Genomic DNA, 18,493 nt, shown 5'->3' with positions numbered 1-18,493 from the left:
TAACACAATGTATTACATAGAAACGAACTACCAGTATTAAATAACTGAAACTTTTATAGCGTGGTTCTTCGTCGTTACTATGCTAGATATGTGTTTTGTGTATAAGAAGTTCACCTCATAATGAATATTATAGAATAAACATGAACGAGCATAACCTATGCATTTAGATATGTTAAAGAAAGTTGACATATTATGGCGTAAATTTGTCATAGATTTAGTTTGAGGACACACGTATTTGTCGATATATATGAAAATGTTACGATACGAATCGGATACTTATTTAACAAATGTTTCAGGCTTATAATTTGATACCCCAGACGCGCGTTTCGTCTACATCAGACTCATTAGTGACGCTCAGATCAAAATACTTAGTTATCCAACAAGTATAAAATTGAAGAGCATTAAGTACCAAAATTTCCAAATATTGTTTTAAATACAGCTATGGTAATCTATGCCACGGATAAGAAAATCCTTAGTATTACAAATAATCAATACTTTTGCAAACAGTAAATTTATAAAATTGACCACATAATTGATATTCATGTCAACACCGAAGTACTGACTACTGGACTAGTGATACCCTCGGGGAAGAAACGTCCACAAGCAGTGGCATAGATCCGGTGTGTAAATAGTTATCAAAGGTACCAGGCTTATCATTTGATACACCAGACGCGCGTTTCGTCTTCATCAGACTCATCAATGACGCTCAGATCAAAATAGTTAAAAGGCCAAACAAGTATAAAGTTGAAGAGCATTGATGACCAAAATACTAAAAAGTTGTGCCAAATACGGCTTAGGTTATATTTTCCTGGGGTAAGAAAATCCTTACCATTTCGAATAATTAATACTTTTGCAAACAGTAAATTTATAAAAATGACCATATAATTGATATTCCTGTCAACACCGAAGTGCTGACTACTGGGCTGGAATCATAATTCATATTCATAATTTTGTAGACGAAACGCGCGCGCTTCTGGCGCAAAAACTAAATTTCCTGATATCTATGATGAGTTTGTTTACAACCAGCTGGGTCTATGCCACAGCTGGTGGAGTTTTAATTCCCCGAGGGTATCACCTGCACATTCACCAGCACAGCTGTGTTGACATGAATTGTGATTGATATGGTCATAATTATAAATTAAATGTTTACAAAACTTAGAATTTATGAAATACTTAGGCTTTTTTAACTCAGGAATAGATTTGCTTAGCTGTATTTGGCAACACTTTTATGAATTGTTGGTCCTCAATGCTCTTCAATTTCGTATTTAATTTGGCTTTTTTTTAATCTTTTTTTATACGAACGTCACTGGTGAGTCTTTTGTAGACGAAGCGCGCGTCTGGTAAATTTTAATCGTGGTATCTACATGAGTGTATTAATACGCAATACGTATGTTTTCGATCAAAAATCAGCATTTTGATGAATCGATATCATCTTCGGTGCATTTGTGGTGGAATCGGTGCTGGTTTTCAATAAAGAATGATTTTTATGACCCAAACAAGGTTTATGTACCTACATTTTCCATTTTTGTAAGAACTGTACTTAATGAGACGTTGTAGTCAATCATTCAATGAGCATGGAGAATATATCGTCGTGTAAAAGCTTGGGAAAAATAAAAGGATTTGATATCACTGAAAAACTGTAATGGGTGTGCTTGAATATTTTGGGAATCTATCTTTAAATTTGTTAAGCATCCACATCTTATTGTCTCTGCTGGTTGAATATACATCATCACAATATTTCTGAAATCCATCTTTTACTGAAGAAAGACTATTCCGAAGAAATATAGACAGTTCTTCAATCGAAAATCTTTGCGAACCGTTTATATATCGTTCTTAATGGGGATTTTTTAAAGTTCAGATTTCCAGAATATTGATGGGTGATTTTCGTCATCCATAATTATGTCATTACCAAAGGAGACAAGAATCTTTTGTGATTTTTTCTTCCAGCGGAAAGTGAATTCCAAGTTTTTGTTAAAGTAAAATAGTGAAAATACCAAACTTGAAGAAAAGTTCAAATCGGAAAGTCCTTTATAAAATGGCAAAATCAAAAGCTCAAACAAATCAAACGAACAGAAAACAAGGGCCATATTCCTGCATTGTTACATGCATTTCATTATGTAGAAAATTGTGGATTAATTCTGGTTTTATAGCTAGCTATACCTCTCACTAGTATGACAGTCGCTGAAAATTCATTTGTATTGACAACGATGTTTGAACAAAACAAACAGATGTAATAGGTAAACTGACAGAAATAGGGGTACAACAGTCAACATTGCGTTATAATCTTAATCAGTATGAAAAAAAAATATATATATCAACAAAGAAAAGATGATAAACAACATAGAATCTATACTTCAAGACAATGATTACTTCCGGTGAGCTTTTTACAAAAAGGACGAGCCGTTCTTTGACATACCCCTGGTTCATCAGACACTGATGACACTGGTGACGTTTTTGAAAAGTATTTGTCGAGTTTCCCCCACGATCAGTCCACTAAGAGCACATAAAAATGCCATGCTAAACGACAAAAATCAAATTGTCTTAAAACCAGAAACATATCCACACAGGGATCAGCGTATTTATGTCTCTCTTAAAACTAAGGTTGGCCGGGAAATTTGAGTTTGTTTAATCTCAATTTACTGACGAGAAATCCGTTATATAAACTTTCAACGTCTGCAATGCTTCAGGTGAACAATAAATCTTATTATAAACATCGACATTGAACTATATATATTTTGCAATAATAATTATAGTTATAATAATAATAATTAATAATTTCGAAGAATTGGGCAAAAAATATAGAAGGTTAATGTTCAATCAGAGACATATATACACATTTTTGTGTATATATATGTCTCTGGTTCAATAAATCTAACGTAACAATACCTTGCGTACGGACACAAATATTATTGTAACATTCATAATTATCCAGTTTCTTAAGGCTTACCAATCCTGCATTCCGGCAATAAGTCTCCAAATATTAATAATTACTTTTTGATTATTGTTACATTTTGATGTAACCGTAGCCAGTGCCTTTATACAGGTCATCGAAGAGGTGTTCCGAAAATAGAAGGACATACGTTTAGAAAAGAAAAGAAAAGAAAATAACAAAATAGTCGTTACTTTCCCCTCTACAAATTTAGTTCTCTGATTTTTTTCTGCAATCCAACGTGGGTGCTTCAAGCATGCAAGGTCCTTCAAACAGTGTAATCGTTCCATGGATTAATAGGTAAAATTAAACAATAACCAGAAAAATAGATCTACTACTATAATTTAGACCAGAGTCGCATGTTTCGGTCAAAATATTCACTATTCTATGTATGGTGAAAATACATTTTTTTTTTATTTGAAAATTTTATTCCTTTTTGGGATTCTGAATCGTATTGATTTCTTTATTTGTCTGTACTCATGATTTATTCTGAACCCTCTTTGACTCTATACGGCGGAAGTTTTATGAAAATACAATTGGCAGTAGATGTACTGGTACATTCTGTCCTCCGAGTGCGACAGACTGCCCTGCAAACTTCCTATGTTAGACCCCACTTGTACACAGTACAAGTTGTCATTGCAATGTTATATTCCTCTGTATTGGGGAAAATACCATTGCTACCTCAAGTCTACCTAATTAAATTCCATAGACCTAAATGACAAATTAGAGCAACAACATATAATAACTTTGTTATTAACATGATTAAGAACATTATAAACTGACAAGACTGCAACAACAAACAAGCGGTCATAAAACCAAATAGTAAGACTGACTAGTTCAAAAACTCTATTGTTGTGCGCACGCAGCAGTAGATTGGAATAATCTGGAGGACTCTAGTGTGCGTCATTACAATTGAGGTTTTGAAATCGATCAGCATTTCTCAGCAAGCGTAATAACTTATGCGCAGAGCAGACCAACCTGTCACCCACAATAGCTGAAAGGAATCTGTGATCTAGTTCCCATCCATATTCAGAAGTGGGAAATACAGATGACTTACAGCCATGTTATGTACCTCTGCTTGTTAACTGGTTTTCTTTATTCGAATACTGACAATCCAAATGTTGTTATATATACCTCACCTGCTTATATACTCCAGGGCAAATATAATATTTCTTAGATAGGGATGTTCCCTTTAAGAAACACATGAATCTCTCACAAACACCCAAGCGACCCTTATAACCTTTGCCGCTGCTACAGACTTTCCCGCAAAACAACTAATTCGTTAAAAATTGTAAAACATGTATAATTGCAATAAGATTTTTCATATTTGTAACATAAGTGAACAATAAACGAAAAACGGTTAAAAGGCTTAATCAAGCACCTAGTTGAAGAGCATTGGGCTCCCAAAATTTGGAAAAATCTTAATTGCTAAATAACAGCTGTTTACTCACAAATGTAATGATCCATGTTTACACAAAGGGTTTTAACATAATTTCAGATAATAAACAGTAAAAATGTATGTAATTTATTTTGGTATATATATAATGTATTTATCATATATCAACAGTTGTGAATTTGAGGCAGTGTACCATGGGTTATTTGGTGGTTGTACCTCTGCACAAAAACAAGCCTTAGCAAGAATTAATGTTTGGAAAAGCAGGTATGCAAGTAAAAAATATTATTAGGAGTTTGGATTAGTAATCAAGTATTTTTAGCACTCTTCTCTCCCTTTTAATATTGAAAAGTTTAATTATACACAACAAGTAAAGAACATATATGTAGGACTCGGAGGTGCGATGGGGACGCTGAAGTGCGATGGTCACGCTGAGGTGTGATAGTCTACACCGAAGTGCGATGGTCCGTTCACTGATGTGCAATGGTTTATTAAACGCATGATTGCAAGTTTAAAATTATACAGATCATTTTGAGACGTACATGCAGATTATATAATAGTTAGTTACTGTATATAAACATGATACATTTTGTAAATGTACATTCATTATTTGCTAGGTCTGTCCTTAATTACAGTTTCATACTAAATGAGAGATCGTCCACTTTGATTTTCTACATGACTTTTTTGTGGACATCATAATTTTAAATTAACATTTTATCTGTACTTTTATTATAATACAGAGAGTACATTGTATGTCTGCTAACCTGTACATATTTAAAGAATGTCATGCTCCACCGTATATGTAAAAAGGAAACTTTTGTAGATTTGAAAAAATATCGCTTCAGAATGTTAACGTTAACTTTCCAACAATCCTCCCCGTTTGCTATTGTTATTAAATTTGTAAGTGAGTAAATGTAAATTTTAGTAAAATAGCCTACTTCATTATAGAATAAGTTATGATACATTATCAAACATTGTTGGCGGTTTTTATAAAGGTCTCAACTAGCTGAAATGGAAAGCATGCTGTTCTTCACTTGAATATTGGTATATTTTACATAATTTGAGAAGTATGTAATAAATTATAAAACATGTATGTTTTATAATTTATTACATACTTCTCAAATTATATATGTAATTTGATATTTATGATATTGTAATGGTACATGCGCGACATGTCTATATTTTGATTTTTTAATTAATGAATAACAACAATTAGACATAAATACACTTATATATATGTATATATATATACAACAAAACACATAAATATATATAAAAAAAACACACATAAAAATGAAATGGGAAACTGTAAAATATAAATCAAAAGCATTGGCAATGCCACCATCTGACAATTTAAAATAAACGTATAGTAGGACAAAGTCAAGGAAACATGATGAAAAAAACCCACTAGTAAGTAGTTTAAAAAATACTGTCTTGTGTAAACATGTATTTTTCATTTTGTTTATTGAGGGACAAATATAGTTTATATAAGAATTGTTTTTATAGATGTATTCTGCCTGTTGCTGTAGAGAGTACAGATGCACTAATTAAAGTTTATATAAATGAACATGAAGGGAAGAAATCTGGTCAGAATATGGAAGATTCTATTAGAAATGCATACAGCTTAGCCATTATTAGGTAGGTTTATTACACTTCTTCATTTCTGAATAGGATGCTGCATACTGTAGATTAAATATTATTTGTTGGAAACCAATTTTCTTGGATTCAATTTACAAAACTGAAAAAGAGGAGATATTCTAAGGTCTTCAATATTGTAATACAATGTATATCATGTATATGGTAGTAGTCTCTGTAAGACAATGGTAAATGAATCTTTTTGTGAATTCACTCACAGTTTTTGTTTATAGTCATGCACGTGTTAGCACAATGTGGATTTTGATTTGAAAAGAGCTTACCAATACCTGTTCATTGAGGGAATATACAAATGTGAATAAGGGAAGATAATCTAAATTACTTCAATATTGTAATATTTTGTAAAAGTCTCTTGTAAGAGACCCAAAGAATCTTTTTGTGAGTTCATTCACATTTCATGTTTATATTTATGCATGTATCAGTGAGTTCATTCACATTTCATGTTTATATTTATGCATGTATCAGTGAGTTCATTCACATTTCATGTTTATATTTATGCATGTATCAGTGAGTTCATTCACATTTCATGTTTATATTTATGCATGTATCAGAACAACGTTGATTTTGATTGGAAAAATGGTACATGTTTTTGAGATAATTCACAAAATGAAGTGTTTTTCAAATATTTTATTCTAACTTCTACATTTTACTTTAAATTCTGGTTGACATTTGATATTTATTTTTTCTTAGGTTTGTGAATCATATAACAGAAAGAAGTCAAGTGAAGCAGTATATGCAGGCTGTTCATAGACTTGCAGGAGAGGTATGATCTTAACAATCCATAAAATGTTATATTTTAGAAGTTAAAGTAAACAGAGAAGGTATAAATTTAAGTGCAAAACTTGAAAATTGTGTTTATAAACTTTAAGTTGTTGGTCCTTTTAATTTATGTTAACAATTTTTATTTATACAAAATATGAACTATATCCTTTAGATACAGAAATATTTGAAGCATTATTCAAAATAACAAATTGATACTTGAAGCTTAAATTTATCTATAAAATATCCCAGTTAGCTCTAGCTAGAACTTTTAACTTCTGTCAAAATACAAGAAATTTTTTTCCCCTACATTTTTGATTAATTGTGTACTATTGTTTTACAGTTGGGAGTTCCAGAATGGATAGTGAACTTAAGACATGATGCTACACATGGTCGTCTGCCATCATTAGATTTACTGAAAACCGCTGCTGACTGGTGTATTCAATGGTTAAAGGTAATTTATCATGAACTGCATGTTGATTGACTTATGCAAAGAGGCAATTGCCAATTTCAGTACCAGAGGCAGATTATTTTTTTTTTTTTTGGGGGGGGGGGGCTATGGTGGGACAAATTTGATTATATAGGGAATCACTGTAGCATGACCGGAGCAGGCCCCATCTTATTGGTGGAGGAAGTGCATGGAGAGAACAACAATCTTTGGCTAGAAAATTTGCAATACTAGTCAATTATGATCTGAACTTCATGCAATATAATCCTAAACTTTCAGTGAAAGTTTAAAAAAAAACTTATCGTTTTATTCCTTCAATAGAATAAAATGTTGTTTTTTTTTCTTTTTAATTCTTTTCTTCAGTAGTCCAGGTTTAAGTTTTCTATTTACCTTGAAATAGCTTATATGTACATTGTAGTTACAGTCTTACAATTTTAAATGACTCATTTTAACAAAAGTAGACAGCTTTAATTCATTGTTTACAATTGACATCCTGGTATACTTTTGGCTTCAATGTGTACAATTTACTTCAATGTGTACAATTTACTTCTTTGTGTACAATTAACTTCATTGTGTACAATTTACTTCAATGTGTACAAAAAAGTAAAATTACAAAAATACTAAACTTAGGGAAATTCAAAACAAAAATGTCCCTAATCAAATGTCAAAATCAAAAGCTCAAACACATCAAACCAATGGACAACAACTGTCATATTCCTGACTTGGTACAAGCATTTTCTTATGTAGAAAATGGTGGACTAAACCTGGTTTATTAGCTACAGTACATGTAGCTAAACCTCTCACTTGTATGAAAATCGTATAAATTCAATTTGTACAATTTACTTCTTTGTGTAAAACTAACTACATTGTATATTGGTGACAAACTTGTATACTGTTTATTTCAATGTGTTCAATTCAATTACATTATTTATTGATGGAAAAAAAAGCATGAACTTTACGAAAAGTTCCCTACATATTGTATAACAAATTAACATAACGAAAATATTTATTTTGTATTAAAAGTGTTTTGAGGTTTAATTATATTTGTTTTATAGGATGAATATTGGGAAAAGCAGTTGGAGGGTATGGCTTATCAACAAGAGCACCCAATGAAAGATACAAAAGATAGCAAAGTCAAAGATAATATCACAGAGATGCTTAATAGTTTTAGAATTAAGGTTTGTTTAATAAGGTTCGGTAGCTATTGACATTTTTGTCCACGAAGTCCCTTCTCAGTCTACACCATTCAATGTAATATATATTGTGGCAATGTTTCTAGTGGAGAAAGTCAGTATAAGGATAAAAGTAGGTCCTTATTACCTAGATTTCATGCTTTGTTAGCCCTCTTGGTCAAGGGTTTTGTCCAAGATAATCTTAGAATTAACCATTTTAAAAATTAGAATGATTGATTGATTGTGACTTCCTTAATTACCAGTGGCAAATATTTCATGCTAAATTAAAACTCACACAAAACAATATGTTATATACAAAATGTTAGCATACACTTTTGGCAAATGAATTTTATTTGCAAATTAATTTCAGAAGACGCTTACATCAAAGAAAAGGGGTAGTAAGACAACACAGATATTGAAGAACATAGAAGTAGAATTATTACGCAATAGGTATATATTTATAGTACTGATTTAGGTCAGATGCAAATGGATTTCTTGATGTTAAGGTGGTTATGTAGTATTATTACAATATTAAAAAGAAGCTGTGGTATGGTTGCCAATACGTCAACTCTCAAGAAAAGACCAAATGACACAGAAATCAACAGCCATCTGTAAGGCCTTCAAAAATGAGCAAAGCATATACAGCATAGGCAGCTATAAAAGGCCCAGAAATCACAAATCATTCAAACAATTCAAATGGCCTAATTAATGAACAAAAAAATGAATGAAAAGCAAGTGTGTAACACAGCAACAAACATCAGTCACTGAATTACAGGCTCCTGACTAGGGACAGGCACATACATATAGAATGTGGCAAGGTTAAACATGTTAGTGAGATCCCAAACCACCCTTCACCTGGGACAGGGGTGTAACAGTACAACATAAGAACAAACTATAAAAATCTGTTGAAAAAGGTTTAACTTATCAGATAGATACTAAAAAGAAATACATACATGTATAACAAAAACACAGAGAGGATATGACTGGGTACTTGTATGTATTACTGTATATGCAACTTCATGTCAACTTTTGAGATAAGAATTAATTCACATTAGCTCAAGATACCATAACTGTTGTGTACCAGAGACAAAGTTGTCAAGAGTCTACACTTCTCTATTTTGTGTGATAGATATTTGGTCTAGATCTGAAAACAAATTGAAATCAACATTTATTCTCTTTGTCGCTTATCCTGTCTGTAAATGTTCTGATAGGTAGTGCACAAGTTTATCTCTCTTTTTCACACTAGTTTTATGCATACCACATAGTTATTTACTTGATAATTATTTTTGATAACTTTCTTGTTTTTAATATGAGATATTGACTTATTGTATTATTTCTTCTCTATTGCAGGGAGAAAGCTGTAACATCAATGTCAAAAATAATTGAAGGTCAAGTTAAAAAGAATGTTGACGCAGGTTTGTGTGAAATTTTAAAACATAGTTAGGGGCCTCATTGGCTGAGTGGTCTAAGTAATTACTGCTGTAATCATTAGCCAGTCAACACTGAGGTTGTGAGTTTGAATCCTGCTCATGCAGGTGCACTTGACTCCAATCTTAATTGGCTAGGACTGGTTTTATCCAGGCACTCAGGCTTCCTCACCAATAAAACTGGCTGCCACAAAAAAGCCCAAAAGCAGTGCTTAACTCATTGCCCCCTGAATCTATTTTTAGATTACAGCACTGTATTCCTGATTAGATTTTCAACAGCAGCATTCCTCTCCCTGAAGGAAAATGGCTGCCATTGATTGTAAACATAGGTGTATTTTAAAAAAATAATTAAAAATATTTATCAAACAGATATAATTATTGTGTTTTGTTTTTTGTTTCAATAATATGTTATATTTTATAAATAAATAAAAATAAAAATTAATAAATTCTTACTTTTATTTTTATTTCATTGTTTATTGCACTCTTTTGTAGTTTTGTCACAATTTTCCATATAATAATCCATTATTTCTTGTGAAATTCTCTGAAACAGGTCAGACAAAGAAAGGCATCACATCCACTACATTTAATTTTAACATCTTTTCTCACTTTGTTAGAAAAACATTGTTTGCAACGTCCCCTTTTGTCATTTTCATAAGGCCAATGTTCAACTTCCTGAGGATCAATATTTGACAAACGTTTTCTTTTTCTGTTGCCCCTGAAATTTCCTGTGAGTTGCTTTGCTAAGTTCATTCTGAAGCTAAGCAATGATCTAACTTTGTTCTTTCCAGTATTTGTCTTTAAATTATGGTTTGGAGACTCTTTCATTAAAATATATGAGTTTGCAATTGAGAGGTCTAGAAGGAAATAAAAAATGTATGTCCACCACCTTTTGCACATTCGATAAGTTGGATATTCTGTTCTAGTTTGGTCTGCTTTATCCACACCATTCATTTTCAAATTATAGTTTTGTACCACAGATGGACTTGCAACCATTCTTTGAGTACCATCTTTCTGTCTACGCTGAACTTGAAGGTTGTCTAATGTTGGATCGTCAGCTGAGGACAAGAAAAAAATTACTTTCTTGTCTTTCCAAGCATAAGCTGTTATCCTCCCTCTTTGAACCACCTTTTTCTCCCCTTGATTCTTTACACATTTAGCATGTAGAGCTTTAGGAAAATTTTTCCTATTGGATCGTGCAGTCCCTCTTGCATAAATTTTTTTTCCCTTTAGAATTATGAACAGGTCAAAACTTGTGAAATAATTATCGATATTTACGATGTGATTCTTGTTCTCTAGTCTACGAGTCAAGTTAACTACCACCCTAGAGGTTAGACCAAGCTCATGGTTTTGGGTATCTCCAGTTTTCCCTGTATAAATGTCAAATTCATTGCAATATCCATTCTCTGAGTCAGCACGCATCCAAACTTTGATGCCATATTTAGTTGGTTTAGCGGGTAAATATTGTCTAAATCCAAGTCTGCCACGGAATGCAATCATTGCCTCGTCAACACTAGTATTCTGATGAGGCTTGTAGCTATCAATACAGTTCTTATTGACAATTTCTATTATTGTTCTGACATGATGCAAACGGTCATGTCCTGGGATTCCTCTGGGAGGATTGGTAGTTTTATCATTCGCATGAAAGTACTGACATAGCTTATCAAACCGGTCTCTGGGCATAATATTAGGAACAAACAAATTTCCAAACATAAAATCTGTTGACCAGTACATTTCCATTGTTGGAAGTTCAAGGATGCTCATGTAGAGTCTAATTCCTATATATGCCTTCATTTCTACCACTGTGGTATCTGACCACTGAGAGTCAGGTTTGCCTGCTTTTTCTTGTAGCTGCTTGGCATATAAGTTAGTTTGTGCGACTAGAATTTCAAAGATCACTTCTGGAAACATTAAATTCAGGAAATCAAGTTCATTTCTGTCAGCTGTCATTACAGTTGTTGGTCCCACAGATGCAGTAAATACAGGCAAATTAATCTGTGACAAGTCATCAGTCCATTCATCTTCATTGTCGTCACTTCCACTTTCACTTTGACTTTCGTCTTCCTCATCTTCGTCAAAACTAATGTCAGACAGTTCATCATCATTGATCTGTTGCAACTGTGCACCCTTCTCTATTGATTGAATAACATCTTCTGGCGTAAATCCTTCAAATTCACTCTCATCTGAGCTTGTATCAAAGTGAAAGTCGATTTCGCCGGCCATTGTTTACGTTTCACAGATCGATGACTTTGTAGTAAAATTCCGATGTGTATTTTATGAATGAAAACTCTGCCACGTGTTAAATCTCATGAATATTCATTTGAGAATCATGTGACCCTATCGCCATGCTTCTACTAGGAACCAATCAGAAGAGGTTTAACAAAAACGGGACCCAACCAAAATGACGCTTATATGCGTCTTTCGGGAAATACAAAATGGTGGATTCAGACGCACATATGCGTCACCAGGGAGCAAAACAAAAATAAAAATGACGCATATCCGTGTCAACAGGGGCCAATGAGTTAAAGGTGGTGTTAAAACACCAAAATATATCAATATGTATAAAACACAATTTATCATAGTGCATAAAATGTGCTGAAGGCAAACATGTAGGATTGTTTATTTTTCATCTTTCTAGACTTGTGGAAAATAAGAACAATGGGACAGTACATTTAAAGTACTGCAATTGTAAGAAAAAATACTTAAAAAATATATAAAAAGAATCGTTGTTTATTAAAGTTGGATACATCATGTGTACATATTATACATTTTTGTGTATGGTACTTTCAATTTTTTATTTTTATTCCAGAAGACACTTTATCATTCTGGCACCCAGTTCTTAAGATTTATCACCAGTATGGTTTGACACTGTCCATGCTGAAGTGTTTACCTGTTACAGATGGTTGTCATGGAATTATTTCATCATTTCTTTACCAGCTGACTGATACAGGTAACTGACACTATATTACTAAATCTGGAGATTAAGCAAAAATCCTATTTTTCTACAGCATAAAGACGAACTTTGTTGATTTTTGAACCATAGGGTGTTTCAGGGTTTTGTTGTTGAAAATATCTAGTAATGTTAAATTTGATAACTGACATAAATCATTATTAAGTTAATAGTTGTCTCATAGGTAATCATACCAAATCTTCTTATTTCCAATGAGATTGAGAGTAGTTATCTCTGGGCACTCTGACTTTCTCCTCCAACAAAAACTTACCGCCACAAATTAACCCAATAGTGTTGAAAGTGGCGTTAAACACAATCAATCTTGATTTATTTTGCCCTCACCTGTAGGCCTAGCACTTTTAAAATGATTGCCTCTTTTCAGGTTACATTGTCTATATTTCAACATACATTCATAATAATGAAAATGATAAAAAAAAGTAATTTTAGATGCTTTGCTGGTGATCACAGTTTAAATAGGCATTCTGAAACACTTACATATGATACAAAACATGAAAAAGATTAGTACACATGAAAAATGAAATAGATTTTTAGTAATTACAACAACACAAAAGGCCAGTTCAGTAGATATTTTTGTTGAGGCATGTTTGGAATAAATAATATTGACAATGTCAAACTAAGTATTCATTGATATGTCATTGCAGGATGTTCTAACAGAATAGTGGAGTACTTTGATTTTGTATTGAGTAGTGTGGACCAATACAGTGTACTGTGTCTGTAAGTATTGGTAGAATTTATTAAATAATCAGCAGTGGAACACATTTACATCTTTTATGTCAGTTCTTTATAACCTTAAGGTGGTACCCAACACTTTAACTAAAATTAATTTGGCTCTTTTAATTTTCATTAAATTTTGACAAAGTATTTACTTTGACCCTTTGAAAAAAATAAAAAAAATTCAAAAAATTTGAACCAACTGTTTTATCAGAAAAATTACACTGGTTATATAGCAGTTCGACAAACACTTATTTTGATCATCGAGAAGCTTAATATTCCCTAAACAACACAACATAATTAAAACGTTTAGCTGATTTTACAGAGTTATCTCCCTGTAGTGTTAGGTACCACCTTAAATCATCAGCAGTGGAACAACATTTACATCTTTTATGTCAGTTCTTTATAACCTTAAAGATCAAAAGTATGGTTATCAGCTGGTTGCCATGTATTTAAATATAATTCTGTTTTGCACATTTTAAGAAAATGATCCAATGGTTTGGTGTCCTACTCACTAATAGATAATGATATTTTATATAAAGTTTTATTTTGTAAATTAAAAACTAGGATAATCAAAATATCAGTAAACAAGATTAGAATAACACATTAACGATGTATTGACTGTGTTTCTGCTATACATATTTTGTCAGTATTATTTTATGAACAGAAATTAAATACTAGTACAGTTATAATGTAGTAAAGTATTTGTGTCATTTGTGTCAACTTACTGAAATAAATCTAAAGATACAATAGAATGAGCGAAGTGAAATTTGAACTCATCAAAATATCTTATAGATGTTTCAAGTAATTTCTGCATTGTAGATTTGTTTTATGTAGTTTATGTACAAACACTACTTACAAATCAAAATTATTCTCAATGATAAAGTAAATATAATGACAATAATTTTATGGTTTCAGTCTGCAGAAACTTGATCTTAACTACCTTCTGCCTGAAAATAAGGCCAGTCAACTGACACAAATGATGGATATCTACTCATCACATGATCAATCCATTCAAAAAGAGGAAATTTACCATGTGAAAGGTATGTTTACAAAATAGCTATACATGTATACTAAATAATAGTTTTGGACCAATGGCTAGAAAGAGTATCATGCTAAAGGTCAGAGGTTCTTTGCTGGTGCCAAAATCTAGGAATAGTGCTGAGAGTGGCATTAAACACAAACAATCAATCAATGAATATCTAGAGAGAGTATGATGCGAAAGTAGTCATGCAGAGTGCTACCATAAAAAGAAATTATATAATTATAAACCCAGACATAGCAACAAATGTTTTACAGTGACTTGACTGATAGTGTTGCTATCCAACAATTGCAATTCATTCAAAATTTTGACCAAATTGCAATTTGTTTTATTAAACCAAATTGTTCAACTGGTCAGAATATTGAACAAACTGTTCAGTCAAAATGTGAAAGTGCAAGGTGATAAAATAAATCATACTTACAATCCTATAAGACTTTAACTCCACTGTGTTGATGTTATTTTTAAATTAGTTTATCAATCTGTATAGTTATATATAGCTATTACCATACTAAAGGTGAACTGTTTTATTTGTAATTGCTATAAAAATGTCCAAACTAAGCTTTTATATAGTTTTTCTTTCAAAATGTATTCTATATTCATAAGAATCACACAGTATATGAATAAAAACATCATATTCAGTAAAATAATTTGTAAAATTGCAATATATTTGTAGGAAGGGGAGATAATCTTTTTTGGTTTCAAAAAGTCTTTATTCAAAAGAATAGTATTTTAGGTTATTTCCCAAAGGAAACTTATCAATAGCATATTGTTATTTCACATATAGTTTACTGAATATATGATGTATTATTTTAAATGATATATGATTCTTATAAATATAAAATCCTTTTCGAAAGAAAAACTATATAAAAGCTTAGTTTGGACATTTTTATAGCAATTCAAAATAAAATAGTTGACCTTTAGTATGGTAATGGCTATAATATAACATATATGATATAATATAATTATACCAATTGCAACTCATTCAAAATTTTGACCAAATTGCAATTTGTTTTATTAATCCAAATTGTTCAGCTGGTCAAAAATTTGAACAAATTGTTCAGTCAAAATGTGAAAGTGCAAGGTGATAAAATAAAATATACTTACAATCCTATAAGCCTTTAACTCCACTGTATTGATATATTATATCATATATGTTATATTATAGCCATTACCATACTAAAGGTCAACTATTTTATTTTGAATTGCTATAAAAATGTCCAAACTAAGCTTTTATATAGTTTTTCTTTCGAAAAGGATTTTATATTTATAAGAATCATATATCATTTAAAATAATACATCATATATTCAGTAAACTATATGTGAAATAACAATATGCTATTGATAAGTTTCCTTGGGAAAATAACCTAAAATACTATTCTTTTGAATAAAGACTTTTTGAAACCAAAAAAGATTATCTCCCCTTCCTACAAATATATTGCAATTTTACAAATTATTTTACTGAATATGATGTTTTTATTCATATACTGTGTGATTCTTATGAATATAGAATACATTTTGAAAGAAAAACTATATAAAAGCTTAGTTTGGACATTTTTATAGCAATTACAAATAAAACAGTTCACCTTTAGTATGGTAATAGCTATATATACCTATACAGATTGATAAACTAATTTAAAAATAACATCAACACAGTGGAGTTAAAGTCTTATAGGATTGTAAGTATGATTTATTTTATCACCTTGCACTTTCACATTTTGACTGAACAATTTGTTCAAATTTCTGACCAGTTGAACAATTTGGTTTAATAAAACAAATTGCAATTTGGTCAAAATTTTGAATGAATTGCAATTGTTGGATAGCAACACTATCAGTCAAGTCACTGTAATAAGCCTGATTTCCTACATGCACAAATGTGTTGTACAAACCTCTCCTTTGCAACTCAAGACCACATGCCATATAACTAAAAAAACACAATTAAAAAAATCTTCAAAGTGCAACTTCTAATAAGGTCACAATAATTTTAGACAAATAAATAAAAACTAAATAATTATTTTATGTATACTCATTTATAAAATGTATTTGTAACAATTTGTGAATGATTTTCTTTGTTAAAGATTTGCCAGTAGGTGAAGCAAAAGAAATCAGTTCGGAATCATCATGGAAATTATTTACAGGTAAAACTTTTGTAACAATTTATATGCCTCTTAATTGGTACGATTGAGGGTGTACGTTAACATGCCTCTGATCATTTTATTATAAATAATAAATTGATTTTACAATATAACTGGTAATTCCTAAAAATATGAATATATTTTATAACATGGATTCCATTGGAGTCTTAAAGTGTAAAATTTCAACAAACCTACTTTTATTAACATTTCTAGAAATTTTGGGTTTTATATAATGCTGTAATGTTGATGTCTCATTTGATTGAACTTGTTACACAAATTTGTCAAAATGTTCACTTTCTACTTACCACTTATGTTATAAGTTAATGGTAAATATTTTGCAGTTATGTAAGTTTTTGGATTTCCCATTTCCATGACAGTTATTTGGCCCTACACCTTCAGTCATGGTTCATTGACTCTGAATGTTTGCATAGTTTATATCTTTAAATTTTGTCTTTTTTAAAAATACAACATTTGCATTACCCTATCATAATTTCAAAAAGACATTTCTCTGTGTTAACAGTTTATTATTTCTGTTAGACCATGTAAACTGGAATGAGTTTCCGATTGGTTGTATACCAGGTTGTAACATTACCTATGGCAGTTTAAGGTTAGGAGATACAACACCTGAGGACCAAGTAGACGAGAGTTTAGACCAGAGAACTGTAGATGACATGGAGTACACACCAGACTCCAGTTTTAATATGTAAGTTGTTAAATAATTGCTACTTTTCTAATAAATACGTGTTTTACATTGTCATTCTGAGGCATTTGATAGTTTGCTGTGCCAAAAGGATTTATTTTCAATGTTGAAAGAAGTACAATTCATATAGCTAATTACTTGTATGCCATTTGGTCTCTTGTGGAGAGTTGTCTCATTGGCAATAATAACACATCTGCTTATTTTTATATTTTGGATTTGTACCAAACTTGGACAGAAGCTTGTTTATGATCAAAAGCTAGTATCTAGAAGGAAATTTTGTTAAAATTTTGTACCTGTGTATCTGTATTTTACTTATAAATGGACTTGGTTTTTCTTCCAGTTAATATTACATACAGTCTGCAGTTAAAGTTTTTAAAACATTTATCAGATTCATAAACTATCCTGGATGTTTACCAATCTTGGACAGAAGCTTCTTACAATCAAAAGATAGTATCAAGAGGAATATTTTTATTGATTTTTTTCTTTTTTTTTTGTTGAGCCTGCAACAACAAAAGTAGGTGAGACATTGGGTTCCGTGCACTTACAATAATTTTTTTGTTAAGAAGTTTTAAAATTACAAATTTTTACATATGTGTTTGTGTATTATATAACAGAAGTCATACTGTCACCTTTTTTTTTTTTGTCATTTCAGGTTCACTGTTCAAGATTCATTCCCAAAGAACACTTGGACACAACAAGAGATGAACAAAATTCAACACCTTGTACAGATTTTATGACGCAAAAAATAAAAAATTTAAATTCAAAGGTCTTATATACAATATGAATATAAAATGTTTGTTGCATCAATCTTAATAAGAAATCAACTAAACAAACCATAAAAAAAAAAAAATTATATCTGTGAACATTGATGAGGGTATCCTGCTTTTACAGTCAGATGAAATATAAGTTGCAGATTCTATTATTTAACAAAACCGGTCGTTTGAAAACTCTATTTATCCAACTTCGAAAGGAAGACTGTTGCAAACCAACAATGTTAACAGTGCAATTCAAAAGTGGATGCTATTTACTAGTGTTGCCAACGGTTAACTGGTTAACCGTCGGAAGGACCGAATATCGAATACCAAAAACGCTAATCGGTTAAAAAACCTAGACTTTTTTTCAATTTGAATAGATTTGATATAAATGTGTATTGAAATCA

The 18,493-nt window shown here is 31.2% G+C and overlaps 1 protein-coding gene across 2 annotated transcripts; it reads left to right on the top strand.

The window, feature by feature from the left end:
- The first annotated feature begins 3,081 nt into the window (after positions 1 to 3,081).
- LOC143047537 (uncharacterized) lies at positions 3,082 to 18,099 on the top strand. Of its 2 annotated transcripts, none has more exons than XM_076220600.1 (14): positions 3,082 to 3,229; positions 4,497 to 4,589; positions 5,829 to 5,960; positions 6,666 to 6,738; positions 7,078 to 7,188; positions 8,238 to 8,360; positions 8,728 to 8,804; positions 9,705 to 9,769; positions 12,588 to 12,728; positions 13,391 to 13,463; positions 14,379 to 14,503; positions 16,578 to 16,637; positions 17,172 to 17,337; positions 17,987 to 18,099. In XM_076220600.1, the coding sequence occupies exons 1-14, from the start codon at positions 3,186 to 3,188 to the stop codon at positions 18,069 to 18,071; spliced, it is 1,368 nt and encodes a 455-aa protein (XP_076076715.1). In that variant the 5' UTR covers positions 3,082 to 3,185; the 3' UTR covers positions 18,072 to 18,099. The 2 variants fall into 2 exon arrangements, with proteins under 2 accessions (XP_076076715.1, XP_076076714.1); XM_076220599.1 differs by having other exon boundaries at positions 3,083 to 3,229; positions 8,725 to 8,804.
- The last annotated feature ends 394 nt before the right edge of the window (positions 18,100 to 18,493 follow it).

The sequence above is a fragment of the Mytilus galloprovincialis genome, chromosome 10, assembly GCF_965363235.1.
Source record: "Mytilus galloprovincialis chromosome 10, xbMytGall1.hap1.1, whole genome shotgun sequence".
Taxonomy (NCBI): Eukaryota; Metazoa; Mollusca; class Bivalvia; order Mytilida; family Mytilidae; genus Mytilus; species Mytilus galloprovincialis.
This window is presented reverse-complemented; position numbering and strand designations above follow the sequence as displayed.